General features: G+C 39.4%; 2 protein-coding genes across 2 annotated transcripts in view; both read right to left on the minus strand.

The window, feature by feature from the left end:
* mcrip1 (MAPK regulated corepressor interacting protein 1) overlaps window positions 1-16,652 on the minus strand; it is a 362,891-nt gene that overhangs the window by 106,478 nt on the left and 239,761 nt on the right. The gene's annotated exons all lie outside the window — the stretch shown is intronic.
* LOC307155597 (tripartite motif-containing protein 16-like) lies at window positions 9,333-15,543 on the minus strand. Its single transcript, XM_079866378.1, has 6 exons — window positions 14,898-15,543; window positions 12,651-12,746; window positions 12,322-12,555; window positions 11,231-11,390; window positions 10,722-10,769; window positions 9,333-10,474 (listed from the first exon to the last, which is right to left on the minus strand). Exons 1-6 carry the CDS (start codon window positions 15,468-15,470, stop codon window positions 9,954-9,956), a joined length of 1,632 nt encoding a protein of 543 aa, XP_079722504.1. The 5' UTR covers window positions 15,471-15,543; the 3' UTR covers window positions 9,333-9,953.

Raw genomic sequence — 16,652 nt, forward strand, 5'->3', positions numbered from 1 at the left:
CTACAGCACTAGCAAGACAGCAGTATGCACATCCAGTATGGAAGTCAATAGAACAGTGCAAATGGGACAGGTGACTCGTTGACTACAGCACTAGCAAGACAGCAGTATGCACATCCAGTATGGAAGTCAATAGAACAGTGCAATAGGGCAGGTGACTCGTTGTCTACAGCACTAGCAAGACAGCAGTATGCACATCCAGTATGGAAGTCAATAGAACAGTGCAAATGTCCAGTTAAGACACTTCTGGCCAATGGGTGGGGTTGTTAGACCAACTTGACGCTGTTAGGGACATGTTTTTAAGTTGCCCAAATTAAGTTTATAAATGTATCATTCACACTCTATGGAAGGCAGGGTGGACATATAATTACTCGACATATTTCATCTAAGTGATTTCTGAAGTTATACACGTCTGCCGGCTGTGTACGGACGTTGTTTTGTGCCGCTATTTTGTATTGAAGTCTATGGGAAGTCTGGTTTGTTTTCCCCTAAAAAGGGGCGGTTACGAAATTTACAGTTAAGTTCCCGGATGTGCCGGTTGTATGTATCATCGTCTAAATATCGTATTGTAGGCTATGCATTTTGATTTGACTGTTTCATCAGTCGACCAAAACAAAGCTGCTTATGGGGTAACTGGTGTAAAACATGCTTTTCCAATGCTACCTCGCTGTCTGTTAAATTGATATGCGAGAACAGAACTTTTCAAATTTTCCGCGATATTTCAACGGTCAAAATGATACATCTCCCGCCTTAGCGCTGCTCTCAGGGCAGGAGCTCGATATATTCAAATCGCTGTTATTTTAGTGTATTACGCGCTGCTCTCAGGGCAGGAGCTCGATATATTCAAATTGCTGTTATTTTAGTGTATTACGCGCTGCTCTCAGGGCAGGAGTAGTCAATAGATTAAAATCGCTGTTATTTTTAGTTTATTACGTGCTGCTCTCAGGGCAGGAGTACTCAATAGATTAAAATCGCTGTTATTTTAGTGTATTACGCGCTGCTCTCAGGGCAGGAGTACTCAATAGATTCAAATCGCTGTTATTTTAGTGTATTACGCGCTGCTCTCAGGGCAGGAGTACTCAATAGATTCAAATCGCTGTTATTTTTAGTGTATTATGCGCTGCTCTCAGGGCAGGAGTACTCAATAGATTCAAATCGCTGTTATTTTAGTGTATTACGCGCTGCTCTCAGGGCAGGAGTTCTCAATAGATTTAAATCGCTGTTATTTTAGTGTATTACGCGCTGCTCTCAGGGAAGGAGTACTCAATAGATTCAAATCGCTGTTATATTAGTGTATTACACGCTGCTCTCAGGGCAGGAGTACTCAATAGATTCAAATCGCTGTTATTTTAGTGTATTACGCGCTGCTTTCAGGGCAGGAGTACTCAATAGATTCAAATCGCTGTTATTTTTAGTGTATTACGCGCTGCTCTCAGGGCAGGAGTACTCAATAGATTCAAATCGCTGTTATTTTAGTGTATTACGCGCTGCTCTCAGGGAAGGAGTACTCAATAGATTCAAATCGCTGTTATTTTTAGTGTATTATGCGCTGCTCTAAGGGCAGGAGTACTCAATAGATTCAAATCGCTGTTATTTTAGTGTATTACGCGCTGCTCTCAGGGCAGGAGTACTCAATAGATTCAAATCGCTGTTATTTTTAGTGTATTATGCGCTGCTCTCAGGGCAGGAGTACTCAATAGATTCAAATTGCTGTAATTTTAGTGTATTACGCGCTGCTCTCAGGGCAGGAGTACTCAATAGATTCAAATCGCTGTTATTTTTAGTATATTACACGCTGCTCTCAGGGCAGGAGTACTCAATAGATTCAAATCGCTGTTATTTTAGTGTATTACGCGCTGCTCTCAGGGAAGGAGTACTCAATAGATTCAAATCGCTGTTATTTTAGTGTATTACGCGCTGCTCTCAGGGCAGGAGTACTCAACAGATTCAAATCGCTGTTATTTTAGTATATTACGCGCTGCTCTCAGGGAAGGAGTACTCAATAGATTCAAATCGCTATTATTTTTAGTGTATTACGCGCTGCTCTCAGGGCAGGAGTACTCAATAGATTCAAATCGCTGTTATTTTAGTGTATTACGCGCTGCTCTCAGGGCAGGAGTACTCAATAGATTCAAATCGCTGTTATTTTTAGTGTATTACGCGCTGCTCTCAGGGCAGGAGTACTCAATAGATTCAAATCGCTGTTATTTTAGTGTATTACGCGCTGCTCTCAGGGCAGGAGTACTCAATAGATTCAAATCGCTGTTATTTTTAGTGTATTACGCGCTGCTCTCAGGGCAGGAGTACTCAATAGATTCAAATCGCTGTTATTTTAGTGTATTACGCGCTGCTCTCAGGGCAGGAGTACTCAATAGATTCAAATCGCTGTTATTTTAGTGTATTACGCGCTGCTCTCAGGGCAGGAGTACTCAATAGATTCAAATCGCTGTTATTTTTAGTGTATTACGCGCTGCTCTCAGGGCAGGAGTACTCAATAGATTCAAATCGCTGTTATTTTTAGTGTATTACGCGCTGCTCTCAGGGCAGGAGTACTCAATAGATTCAAATCACTGTTATTTTAGTGTATTACGCGCTGCTCTCAGGGCAGGAGTACTCAATAGATTTAAATCGCTGTTATTTTAGTGTATTACGTGCTGCTCTCAGGGCAGGAGTACTCAATAGATTCAAATCACTGTTATTTTAGTGTATTACGCGCTGCTCTCAGGGCAGGAGTACTCAATAGATTTAAATCACTGTTATTTTAGTGTATTACGCGCTGCTCTCAGGGCAGGAGTACTCAATAGATTTAAATCGCTGTTATTTTAGTGTATTACGCGCTGCTCTCAGGGCAGGAGTACTCAATAGATTCAAATCGCTGTTATTTTTAGTGTATTACGCGCTGCTCTCAGGGCAGGAGTACTCAATAGATTCAAATCGCTGTTATTTTTAGTGTATTACGCACAGCTCTCAGGGCAGGAGTACTCAATAGATTCAAATCGCTGTTATTTTAGTGTATTACGCGCTGCTCTCAGGGCAGGAGCACTCAATAGATTTAAATCGCTGTTATTTTAGTGTATTACGCGCTGCTCTCAGGGCAGGAGCACTCAATAGATTCAAATCGCTGTTATTTTAGTGTATTACACGCTGCTCTCAGGGCAGGAGCACTCAATAGATTTAAATCGCTGTTATTTTAGTGTATTACGCGCTGCTCTCAGGGCAGGAGCACTCAATAGATTCAAATCGCTGTTATTTTAGTGTATTACGCGCTGCTCTCAGGGCAGGAGTACTCAATAGATTCAAATCGCTGTTATTTTAGTGTATTACGCGCTGCTTTCAGGGCAGGAGTACTCAATAGATTCAAATCGCTGTTATTTTAGTGTATTACGTGCTGCTCTCAGGGCAGGAGTACTCAATAGATTCAAATCACTTTTTTTGTGTATTACGCGCTGCTCTCAGGGCAGGAGTACTCAATAGATTCAAATCGCTGTTATTTTAGTGTATTACGCACAGCTCTCAGGGCAGGAGTACTCAATAGATTCAAATCGCTGTTATTTTAGTGTATTACGCGCTGCTCTCAGGGCAGGAGTACTCAATAGATTCAAATCGCTGTTATTTTAGTGTATTACGCGCTGCTCTCAGGGCAGGAGTACTCAATAGATTCAAATCGCTGTTATTTTAGTGTATTACGCGCTGCTCTCAGGGCAGGAGCACTCAATAGATTTAAATCGCTGTTATTTTAGTGTATTACGCGCTGCTCTCAGGGCAGGAGCACTCAATAGATTCAAATCGCTGTTATTTTAGTGTATTACACGCTGCTCTCAGGGCAGGAGTTCTCAATAGATTCAAATCGCTGTTATTTTAGTGTATTACGCACAGCTCTCAGGGCAGGAGTACTCAATAGATTCAAATCACTTTTTTTGTGTATTACGCGCTGCTCTCAGGGCAGGAGTACTCGATAGATTCAAATCGCTGTTATTTTAGTGTATTACGCGCTGCTCTCAGGGCAGGAGTACTCAATAGATTCAAATCGCTGTTATATTAGTGTATTACGCGCTGCTCTCAGGGCAGGAGTACTCAATAGATTCAAATCGCTGTTATTTTAGTGTATTACGCGCTGCTCTCAGGGAAGGAGTACTCAATAGATTCAAATCGCTGTTATTTTAGTGTATTACGCGCTGCTCTCAGGGCAGGAGTACTCAATAGATTCAAATCGCTGTTATTTTAGTGTATTACGCGCTGCTCTCAGGGCAGGAGTACTCAATAGATTCAAATCGCTGTTATATTAGTGTATTACGCGCTGCTCTCAGGGCAGGAGTACTCAATAGATTCAAATCGCTGTTATTTTAGTGTATTACGCGCTGCTCTCAGGGCAGGAGTACTCAATAGATTCAAATTGCTGTTATTTTTAGTGTATTACGCGCTGCTTTCAGGGCAGGAGTACTCAATAGATTCAAATCGCTTTTATTTTAGTGTATTACGCGCTGCTCTCAGGGCAGGAGCACTCAATAGATTTAAATCGCTGTTATTTTTAGTGTATTACGCGCTGCTCTCAGGGAAGGAGTTCTCAATAGATTCAAATCGCTGTTATTTTAGTGTATTACGCGCTGCTCTCAGGGCAGGAGTTCTCAATAGATTCAAATCGCTGTTATTTTAGTGTATTATGCGCTGCTCTCAGGGCAGGAGTACTCAATAGATTCAAATCGCTGTTATTTTAGTGTATTACGCGCTGCTCTCAGGGCAGGAGTACTCAATAGATTCAAATCGTTGTTATTTTTAGTGTATTACGCGCTGCTCTCAGGGCAGGAGTACTCAATAGATTCAAATCGCTGTTATTTTTAGTGTATTACGCGCTGCTCTCAGGGCAGGAGCACTCAATAGATTCAAATCGCTGTTATTTTTAGTGTATTACGCGCTGCTCTCAGGGCAGGAGTACTCAATAGATTCAAATCGCTGTTATTTTAGTGTATTACGCGCTGCTCTCAGGGCAGGAGTACTCAATAGATTCAAATCGCTGTTATTTTAGTGTATTACGCGCTGCTCTCAGGGCAGGAGTACTCAATAGATTCAAATCGCTGTTAATTTAGTGTATTACACGCTGCTCTCAGGGCAGGAGTACTCAGTAGATTCAAATCGCTGTTAATTTAGTGTATTACGTGCTGCTCTCAGGGCAGGAGTACTCAATAGATTCAAATCGCTGTTAATTTAGTGTATTACGTGCTGCTGTCAGGGCAGGAGTACTCAATAGATTAAAATCGCTGTTATTTTTAGTGTATTACGCGCTGCTTTCAGGGCAGGAGTACTCAATATATTCAAATCGCTGTTATTTTAGTGTATTACACGCTGCTCTCAGGGCAGGAGTACTCAATAGATTCAAATCACTTTTTTGTTTATAACGCGCTGCTCTCAGGGCAGGAGTTCTCAATAGATTCAAATCGCTGTTAATTTAGTGTATTATGCGCTGCTCTCAGGGCAGGAGTACTCAATAGATTCAAATCACTTTTTTTGTGTATTACGGCATGCTCTCAGGGCAGGAGTACTCAATAGATTCAAATCGCTGTTATTTTTAGTGTATTACGCGCTGCTTTCAGGGCAGGAGTTCTCAATAGATTCAAATCACTGTTATTTTAGTGTATTACGCGCTGCTCTCAGGGCAGAAGTACTCAATAGATTCAAATCGCTGTTATTTTAGTGTATTACACGCTGCTCTCAGGGCAGGAGTACTCAATAGATTCAAATCGCTGTTATTTTTAGTAACAGTGAAAGCTAATGCCATGTTTCCTAATGATATCTCCTAATGGTAGCATGTACAGAGTGAACAGCAGCGGTCCTAGTACTGAGCCTTGTGGTACGCCATACTGAACTTGTGATCGATGAGACATCTCTTAATTTACTGCTACAAACTGATAACGGTCAGATAAGTATGATTTAAACCATGCTAGTGCATTTCCCGTAATGCCAACATAATGTTCTAATCTATTTAAAAGAACGCTGTGGTCAATGGTGTCAAATGCAGCACTATGATCGAGTAACACTAATAGCGAGACACAACCACGATCGGATGATAAGAGCAAATCATTTGTGACTCTAACGAGAGCTGTCTCGGTACTATGGTACGGTCTAAATCCGGACTGGAAATCCTCGCAGATATCATTTCTTTCAAGAAAGGAACACAGTTGTGAGGATACTGCCTTTTCTAATATCTTTGACAGAAAAAGGTAGATTCGAGATCGGCCTGTAATTGACTAATTCTGTAGGATCAAGTTGCGTTTTTTTAACAAGAGGTTTAATCATAGCCAGCTTAAAGTTTTTTGGTACGTATCCTAGAGACAAAGATGAATTAATGATATTACTGTAAGTAGAGGATCTATGACCTCTGGAAGCATCTCTTTCAGTAGCTTAGTTGGTATAGGGTCTAACATACATGTTGTTACAGCTGTTTTTAATTTGTTGAACATCAATTAAATTTTTAACCTTAGATGGGTTAAAACGTTTTTTGGATTTCCAAATTCGGGGAACAGACACAGTCTCTATATGATGATAGCTAGGTGAAAGAGGCTCTATGTGATGGGATTTATCTGACCTGGGTGACGCGAGGCCGCTAGCAGACGGTCGGTTTAGCCAGTCTGTCTGCTTCCTGACCTGAGCCCCAGATTGTCATGTTTGAGCTCTAAGACTATGAGCCATATTACTAGAGAGAAGAGCAGCACCATCCCAGGAGGGATGAATACCATCTCTTTTCAACAGGTCAGGTTTGCCCCAAAAACTTTTCCAATTGTCTATGAATTCTATATTATGTTGCGGACACCACCGAGACAGCCAACCGTTAAGCGAACACAATCTACTAACTATCTCATCACTCCTGCGAACAGGAAGGGGGCCAGAGCAAATTACAGTCCTTGAAATCGTACTTGCAAGTTCACACACCTCTTTAATATTAATTTTGGTGATCTCCGACTGGCGGAGTCGAACATCATTAGTGCCGACATGAATAATGATCTTAGAGAATTTACGATTAGCATTAGCCAGCACTTTTAAATTTGCTTTGATGTCAGGCGCTCTGGCTCCCGGCAAACATGTGACTATGGTGGTTGGTGTCTCTATTTTCACGTTCCGTGTAATAGAATCGCCAATAACTAGGGCACAATCATTCTCAGTGGGTGTTTCACTGAACGGGGCAAATCGATTTGTTATGGTAATCGGAACGGAAGAGTGGTTTTTAGATCCGCGACTAGAGCGATCCCTCACTGTCACCCATTTGCCCGGCTGCGCAGGCTCTACTTCAGCCGGAACCGACTCATGTAAAGTGTTCACTATGCTATGCGCATCCAAAACATCTGAAGCTCTAGCACTCTTACTATCCTCAATTAAAGTTTGGATGCGTGTTTCTAATTCTGAAATCTTCTCTGTCAACCTAACTGTCTCCTTACATTTATCACATATAAATCCTATATTGTCGACAGAGAAGGCTATGCTAAACATGTGACATGAAGTGCAGGTGACAATAACAGGACAAGACATTACTCACCGTGTTTGTTGAGTGATTCTTACTCACCTGAGCTTTTATGAACTCAAAGGCGCGGACGTGCGAGAGAAAAATAAATAAATAAAAATAGCTGAGCGCACGGGTGGCGCGTTAACAGGCTAGCGAATTACTAGCGTTTTGTGCTAGTAGTACTAATAACAGAAGCTAGCGATGTCAGTTTAATCTGAGATGTTGGGTAGAATGTAGTAGTATAAACAACTAGAAATGGTAGTAAATGATGGTTCAAAACAAAGAAATACAAGGCTAAGATGGAGCTTACAGCACCGAAGCAAACAAACACACTCACAGCAGGCAGCGAGGCAGACAGGAGCAATCGATTAGCCAAGTCTGTTTGCTATATGGGAAGGACCTCTCTGGAAATTAGCATTTAAACTCACCATTTGTGAGGCAAAGTCTCACCTCAGAACACATCTCTCCCCCTCTTCCCTCACCCTCTCTCTTTCAGGCTCAGATCACCTGAATTCACCCAAGAAAATTGCAGTTTAATGTGAATGATTAGAGTATTTTTCATGTTTGGTATCATTTAAAATGTCACAGTGCGACTGGTACAAATGTCTCATTTCCAAATAAGTAAAACAAAAGGTAATAAGGTTTTTAAGAGTTTATGGATAACTGGCACACAAGGAGGGTTGGTCTCTAGACAAATGGTCTCCCTACACCCAAAGGTGTAACCTCTGAATGCAAATTTCCATTGTTAAAAATAAAATATGTTTCCAAGTGAAAGAGGTCCTGACTATATAATGAAATGCAGAAGGGGATTCGAGGCCTCTTCTGTATCTCAGATTGGCCCGTGAGGCTGAGAGCAAGACCTCTCAGCCTCATGTAATGTTGGGTTCGCATCTCTTCTCTCTATTCCAGAGCATTTGATGTTTTGTATCGATTATCTTTGAATTGATTATGAAATTGGCATGATACATTTACCTGACCTAATAAATTTTTACATTTGATTATTCTAACTGACTTTGACATTATTTTCATTAAAGAGTTAAAAGGAATAGTCAAACATTCGCTCACATTTAATGATGCACAGATATAATTAAAACCTTTTCATTTAGATGAAATAACGAGAAAATACATATTCAAATGTATTGCATTTAATCAAAAAATACTTTGCCTCGAGAAAAGACAGTAACACGTTAAGACCTTCCGCGCTGGTCGATGCCAATTTTGGGCTGATCGAGCGTGAGCTTACACACATTACAATTTTCTTCATGATTTCTGCTAGCCTGGGAAAACCCAGACAACTTCCGGCAAATTTAGATTTGCTCTACAAGTAGTCTGGCAAAGAGCTCATTCAAGTTCATTTCTATCGCCCAGAAATCAAGGCACCAATCAGAAACGTTGAGGCGGGCTTTATAAGATGACGATCGCTCTGATTGGTTTTAGGTCTAGCCTATCCAAAAGCGCCGAGAGGCATTTGAGTGACGTCCACTCCGTTGGTGAAGCGCACCAACTTTTAAATGCAGCATTATTATATTCAAATTGCGCAAATGACGCCCCTTTGGAAATGATTTGTCTATGGAGCTTTGCCAGACTATAACTCAGTTACTACTGAGAATGGTCTGGTTTCAACCAGGCTAGATTTCTGCAAAACTCTACACAAAATGCCCTGATGTTACATGAGTTTAACCATGTTCTCATGATGATCAGACTCTCCACACACTCACAGTGAAGCAAGAAGAAGACAGACAGAAAAGAAAAAGCACAGAGTAACTATTTTCGTATTTTAGGTTTCCTTAATTTCATAAGCATCCTTTTCAGCTGGAAAGAATTATTTCATCAACAACTTTATCAAACGTTGTGAAAGTCATTTATTTCTTGTAAAGAGTTCATGATTTCCATCCCTTGTGACCCAATATCTGAAATCTCAGAAAGTGCTTCTTCATCCCTCATCTTCTGCATCACAATTTCTCACATTTTGAACTGTGATTGTTTTCCAGCACTATTTTCTCCACTACTAATGTCATTTTCCACATCTTCACTCCTTACATTGTTCACAACCATTTCTGTTATTTCATTTCATTATTCATTATTCCTTAATCTTTTCATTTTGTATGTGTTTAATAATTTCAAATTAAAGGTACTTTTAATAGTAATATTAAAATGATTATGTGTCACTAGTACTACAATAAAAACTAAATGAATATTATTTCCATCAATACAATTATAGCTTGATAAACACACACACACACACACACACACACACACACACACACACACACACACACACACACACACCATTCTTATTGTCTCTATAAAGGATTTAATACACACATTTATTCTGTTATTTCTGAGGCAGAAGTTAAGATATTAAAGAAAATTAAAATAAGAGTCTCTGTATCTCACTGTTACTGATTTATCATGCAGCTCAAAGTATTCTGGGTAAAATCTCTCTACAATCTGTTCTGAAACATCAACACAGTTTCACTGATCCCGAATAAACATAAAACCCAGGATAGAGCGTCTGAGTGAATGTGGTCTGGACTGTGTGGATGAGGCTCATTGTGTCAGAGACGCTGTAGAAGGACAGAGTTCCCGCACTGTGATCCACATACACTCCTATTCTTCTGCAGATGGGCTTTACAGGGAGAACAGTCTCTATCTTATTGTGTATGAAAGAGTAACTAGAGGAAGAGCAGTACAAACTCCAGGACTGATCATTATATCCAAATCCACACTCATTACCCTTCCTGCTGACGCTCTTATATGACACTGATATACACACACTATACGCACGTCTCCCAGTCCACTCAATCTCCCAGTAACAGCGTCCACACACACTCTCTCTACACAACACCTGCAAATTGTTATCAAATCTGTCTGGATGATCAGGATACGGCTGATCTGTGTCAGTGACAGTAATCACTCTGTTCCTCTCAGACAGACTGAGGCGTTTATTCACTGTGTTCAGATCCAGAGTGAGCTGATGGGAATCTGATGGAGAGAAAACACATCAGAAACAGGAATTATGAATCTGTCTGATCTTTTAATGTATCTGAACTCTTCATGAATCAATGTTCAGTGTATCATCAGTGTCTCAGTACAGCTGACCAAATATCCTGTGCAAATCATCATTTACATGATCAATTATAAAACTCTTCTATCATGATTTATTTCTCCTTCTACAGGAAGAACATGAACACATTCAGTGAGTTTTTCTGCTTGTTTTCTAGTGACTCACATTGTAGGAAGTCGTTCCTGGTCTTGGGATTCATGTTGGTGAAAGTGACTGTGGAAATAAACAGACATGAACAGTGTGAAGAGAAATGACAAGATAAAATACATTCATTTCTGAGACATTTCTAATATAATGCTTTATAATATTAGATGATGGACTCATTTCTGAGAGCAGATTAATAATCTCCAGAGGCTTCATTTATAAAACACACACATCGGATTGATCCTAAATTTCATGGATTTCATCCTCCGTCATGTGTATATAAACGCTTGTCCACGATGATGAGTCCGTATTTCTGAACCATCAAGAGATATTTGTGGCCGTTCTGTAGGAGGATTTGATGGACTTGAATTTAATTTATTAATAACTGTGATTTCAAACTGGGATGCATTTAAGGAGATTTTTGTGCAAATGGATGTTTTATAAATCGTAGGAACATTTCGGAAACGGTTGTACGTTCAGATTTGGGATCTTTCTCCACACGTCTGTATAAACGAGGCGCAGGACTTTACCTCCGTCTGGGATCTTCTTGATCTCCTCTTTGCAGAAATCCTCCAGTTTGTCTCTCAGCTGACGGACAGATTCTCTCATGCCATCAAAAGAGGAGAGAGAACTGAAGGAAACGTCGGGTTCGTCTGTAGATTCAGGAGGTGCTAAGAGAGACTGGAAACTCTACAGAAAACAGAAATCAAAACTCATCATCTCCACACTTCAGCCAATAACCTGCACTATATCAGATCTGAGCGGCTCTTGTTGACTTGACTTCTCTTCAGTGACTCGCTTCAATCCAGCACTTTCACACAATCAGCACATTCTCCTCATATTCATCATTTAATGCTACAAACTCTAGTATTTGACACTTAACTATAAAATAATTATAGAAATACTTAAGAGCAGATTGAATGAAATGCTTTCAGAAACTTATTTATTTTTAAAATTATAATTAAAATAATTATTTTTAATTAAATTAATGTCTTATACACTAAATTTATATTAAATGCAATTAGCTAATATTTAGAGAGCTTTTTGGCCAACTTAAGTAGGATTTAAGTATCTGTATATGTAATTTCAAAATTATTTCTATTGTCTTTGAAAAATGGTTAAAGTTACTGCTGAATGAACTGACACACATTTATGATAAACTAAAATATACTCAATGTAATTTCTATAGAAAATTGTTTGTTTAATTTTATCAATATTATCAACTTTGAAGATCACCTGACCCAATTTTGGTGCCAATTACTGAAATTATTTTAGTACAAATAAAAGATTTCATTAAAAAGAGGATGAAAAATCTAGTTGGCTGGATATTGATACCATCAAGTTCACTGATTTCATCAAGACAGAAGAAACCAGAAGGAAAAATGAGTTAATATTTAATGGTAAATTTCCCAGGGCTTTGTAAGTGTGTCTCTTTAAACAGAAGATGATCAGATGAGAGTCTGACTGATGATTATATGATAACACAACACTTGACTGAATCTGACTGAATTCCTGACAACATCTCAGTCAACGGCTCATTCTGCTCTCATGAAATGTTTCTCTGTCATAGCAGGATCTTGCTCAAGTCCACTATGATCCTGTTCTTCTAGATCTCTGTTACCTGCAGGAACTGGATGTGATCTTGTGTGTGTGAAAGCTGCTCCAGCTCAGCGTCTCTCCTCCTCAGATCATTGATCTCCTGCTCCAGTCGCTCCAGTCGTCCTTCAGCTCGACTCACTGCAGTCTTTTCCTGATCTCTGATCCGCTGTGTGACCTCAGAGCGGCTTCTCTCAATGGAGCGGATGATCTCAGTGAAGATCCTCTCACTGTCCTCCACTGCTGTGTGTGCAGAGCGCTGTTACACACACATCACAATCACACAGTGGCTTCAGCACGACTGACAGAGTCCAAACTGAGACGTCTCAAACTTCTCTTCTTCTCCAGACTCACCTTATGAGACTCCACAGCCTCTCTCAGATGCTGAAGATCTTTCTGTCTCTGCTGGATTCTCTGACGGATCTTCATCTGCGTCTCCTTCAGCTGTTTCTGGAGGACAAACCAATGACAGGGAATGACACATAAAACTACTGTCAGACAAACATTAAAGTTACATGAATCCAGAGTTGGTGAAGTGGTTAAAGATCTTGCATGGTCAGTTTTTACTGTCTGGTTCAAACCACAGATTCATGGTTTCCTGAAATGAATGTCAGCAGTATTTCATCAGTGCCTAGTTTTATATCATTAGTATCATCATTTACTCTCCCTCATGTCGCTCCAAACCTGTATGACTTTCTGTCTATTGTGAGACACAACAGAAGATATTTAGAAGAATGTCTCAGCGGTTTACAGAGGCCAAATAAAATATGGTGACACGTCAGTAACATCAAACCTCATTGGTTCTTTCATGTCACAGTCACATGACTAAACACCATGATGTCATGACACAAACACCAGTGAAGTTTGATGTTTTTGATGTCATCATATTTGATTTGGGCTCCACATACATGAGTTTATCAATGATTTGATTTGATTTGATTTGATTTGTGATTAAAAGTTTGGCTCTTTTAAAAGTAGCATATTTTAAAGACTGCACTTATTTTGGAAATTATATTCTTAAAAATAATATACAGACCCTTTCCAAAAAATTAGAATATCATGGAAAAGTTTATTTATTTCCATAATTCCATTCAAAACGTTAAACTTCCATAGATTATAGATTCAGGGCCCACAAATTAAATGATTTCAAGTATTTAGTTGTTTATTTGTACATTATTTGGGCTTCCAGCTCATAAAACCCATGAAAACAGGATTTCAAAAAATGAGAATATTACATGAAATCACACAGTAATTACACAGTGATACCATGGTCATTGAACCAGGTTTTGGTTATTTTGGCAGTGTGGGCCGGTGCAAATCCTGCTGGAAAATGAAGTCAGCATCTCCATAAAGCTTGTCTGCTGAAGGAAGCATGAAGTGCTCTGGAAATGTCCTGGTAGACGGCTGCGTTGAGTGGACAGCACAGTGGACCAACACCAGCCGATAACATGGCTCCCCAAACCAACACAGACTGTGGAAACTTCACACTGGACTTCAAGCATCTTGGATTGTGTGCCTCTCCATTCTTCCTCCAGACTCTGGGACCTTGGTTTCCAAATGAGATGCAAACTTTGCTCTCATCAAAAAAGAGGACTTTGGTCCACTGTGCTTTATTAAATCCAGAGTCAATGCAGAGTCTACCAGGACATGTTCAGAGCACTTCATGCTTCCTTCATTTTCCAGCAGGATTTGCACCTGCCCACACTGCCAAAAGAACCAAAACCTGGTTCAAATCCTGTTTTCGTGGATTTTATGAGCTGGAAGCCCAAATTATGTACAAATAAACAACTAAAATACTTGAAATCGTTTAAGTTGTGGGCCCTGAATCTATAATCTATGGAAGTTCAACGTTTTGAATGGAATTATGGAAATAAATAAACTTTTCCATGATATTCTAATTTTTTGGAAAGGGTCTGTAATTGTGAAATAAGCGTGAACTGAACGTAATGTTTTCAGACACGCAATTGCATGTTAAATGCTATTAAATGAAAATGTATTATAGTTTAAATGTACATATAAAGCAATTAGCTGAACTTAAGACTGATTTTTTGACCCACTTAAGTAAGATTTAAGTATATAATGTAATTTCATAATTATTTTGAGTTAAATTGAAATATTAAATATTATTAAAATGTACTTCAAAGTAAACCTTTTCATTTTACATTATAGAAAAGTGTACTTTATAAAGTGTACTTATGAAACAGTCATGAAAGTTGACTCTCTTTAAGTGCACTTAAGTGGCCTTTCATTTCATTAATATTATATTATCTGCATATATAAAATACAATTTTTTTTTTTAAAGTATACTTTTATTTTGAAGTACACTACAAGTGCATGTCAATACACTTAAGCGTACTCCTTTCTTTAACCACTAGTTGTTTAGATTACTTTTATGCTTTTTCTCCTTTTTGTAGCTTGAAACTTTTTTTACTCCATTGACTTTCAATGTATAAACTAAAATAGACGAGACATTCTTCAAAATATCATCTTTTATATTCCACAGAAGAAACTCAGTCAAACCAGTTTGGAACAACATGAGTAAATGAGTGAGTGAATAAAGACACTTTCATTTCTGTGTGATCAATCCCTCTCAGTTCATACCTGTGTCTCTGTCCTCTGTGCTGCAGTTGATACAGTTTTGTGGTTTTTATGTTCACTCTCCTTACACCACACACAGATGCACTGTTGATCAGTGACACAGAACATTTCTAGCTCTTTATCATGTTTACGGCAGATCATGTCCTGCAGTCGTCCAGTGGCATCAATCACTTTGTGTGGTTTACGAGAGTGATATTCCTCATGACGGTCTAAATGAGTTTGACAGTAAGATTCCTGACACACCAGACAGGACTTGATGGCTTTGTATTTTCTTCCAGTACAGACGTCACACTGCACGTCTCCAGCTCCAGCGTAACAGTCAGCAGGAAGTTTAGTCTTCTTCAGTTTCTCCACCAGTTCAGCCAGAATGGTGTTTTTGCCTAAAGCAGGTCTTGGACTGAAGGTCTGTCTGCACTGAGGGCAGCTGTAGACTCTCTTCTCATCCTCCTGATCCCAGCAGTCTGTAATACAGATCTTACAGTAACTGTGTCCACAGTGGATAGTCACTGGATCCTTCAGGAGATCCAGACACACTGGACACATGAACTCATCCTGAGAAATTCTGGCTTCTGCCATTTTACTGCATGAATACAGAGAGATACAAACACACAGCAGCTCAACAATACTTCAGTTTCTGTTTCTCTGAACTGAGGAGTTGAAATAGTTTCCTGGTTCTGTGTTTGAGTGACGTGTGTAAAACAGGAGTGTCTGTAAAGCAGCTTCCTCATTCCTGGTGAAGGAGAGTCACTTTACTGCTGTGTTTATGTGCTCTTCTTGTGGAGTCAAAAACAACGTAATTACGAGATCCGAGCTCATGAACCATTCAATCCGTTAAATTCCGCGTTATGCAGTAAATTGACTCAATTCCGTCCGTGTTGATCTTTACTTTCGGTTTTATTTGCGGTAGTTTGCGCGCTGGCTTGATGAAGAGATTCTCAGCTGATCATGTGATGCGTGTTGCAGAAGCGCGTCGTAACTGGCTATAACATGTCATAGCCTATAACACGCACGTTTAATTTTTAGCATTGTTTGGAGGAGTAAAATGTACATATGTAGCTTCTACTATGGGGTTAGTGTTGCATTATTCCAAATAAATAGATTGAGATTCAGAAACAAATGTAAAGAGATTCACCAAAAAAATCTAATTCTCAAATAAATACATTAAGATCCAGAAATAAATGTAAAGAGTTTTACAAAAAAATTATAAAACTCACAAATAAAATGAGATTTGCAAATAAAAAAATTTATATATTTAAAAATGTGTTTTATGTCACAAACACTCTGTCTGGCATTTATTTGTGAACCGCTTTCTGTGCATTTGTAAATCGCTGCACGCATCTGTGGATTTTGAAACAGTTCTAGTATACATATGCAGACAAATCCACAAATAATGTAACGGTCACCAGCTGGAGTGCCCTTGAGAGCCACCAGAGGGCACTCCACATAAGACTATTATCACTCACAAACTACATTTCCCATAACTCACTGCCCGGACTCATCATCACTTATCACTGATCACATTCACCTGTACCTCATTTACTGATTGCATTCACCTGTGTCTCATCATCCTGTTAGTCTCAGTCTATTTATACCATGTTCATTCATTCACTCACGGCGAAGTCTTGTTTAAGTGTTACACTGCAGTTCTGAGCATTCTCCTTGTTTTCTTGTCTCTTGGTTTTGGATATCTTGCCCTGTTCCCTGGATTACTCTCTTGCCTCTGGTCCCTGGATTACTCTATTGCCTCTGGTCCAAGCC

Source organism: Squalius cephalus, assembly GCF_949319135.1.
Source record: "Squalius cephalus genome assembly, chromosome: 1".
NCBI classification, from domain to species: Eukaryota; Metazoa; Chordata; class Actinopteri; order Cypriniformes; family Leuciscidae; genus Squalius; species Squalius cephalus.

Bases quoted from the DNA above. Each gene is read 5' to 3' on its own strand.
- LOC307155597 (XM_079866378.1), bottom strand. From the start codon at position 15,470: ATGGCAGAAGCCAGAATTTCTCAGGATGAGTTCATGTGTCCAGTGTGT. The intron at 11,391-12,321 runs GTAACAGAGATC...TGTTTTCTGTAG, and splicing joins ATCACATCCAGTTCCTGCAG to AGTTTCCAGTCTCTCTTAGC. The intron at 10,475-10,721 runs GTGAGTCACTAG...TCTCTCCATCAG, and splicing joins CAGGAACGACTTCCTACAAT to ATTCCCATCAGCTCACTCTG.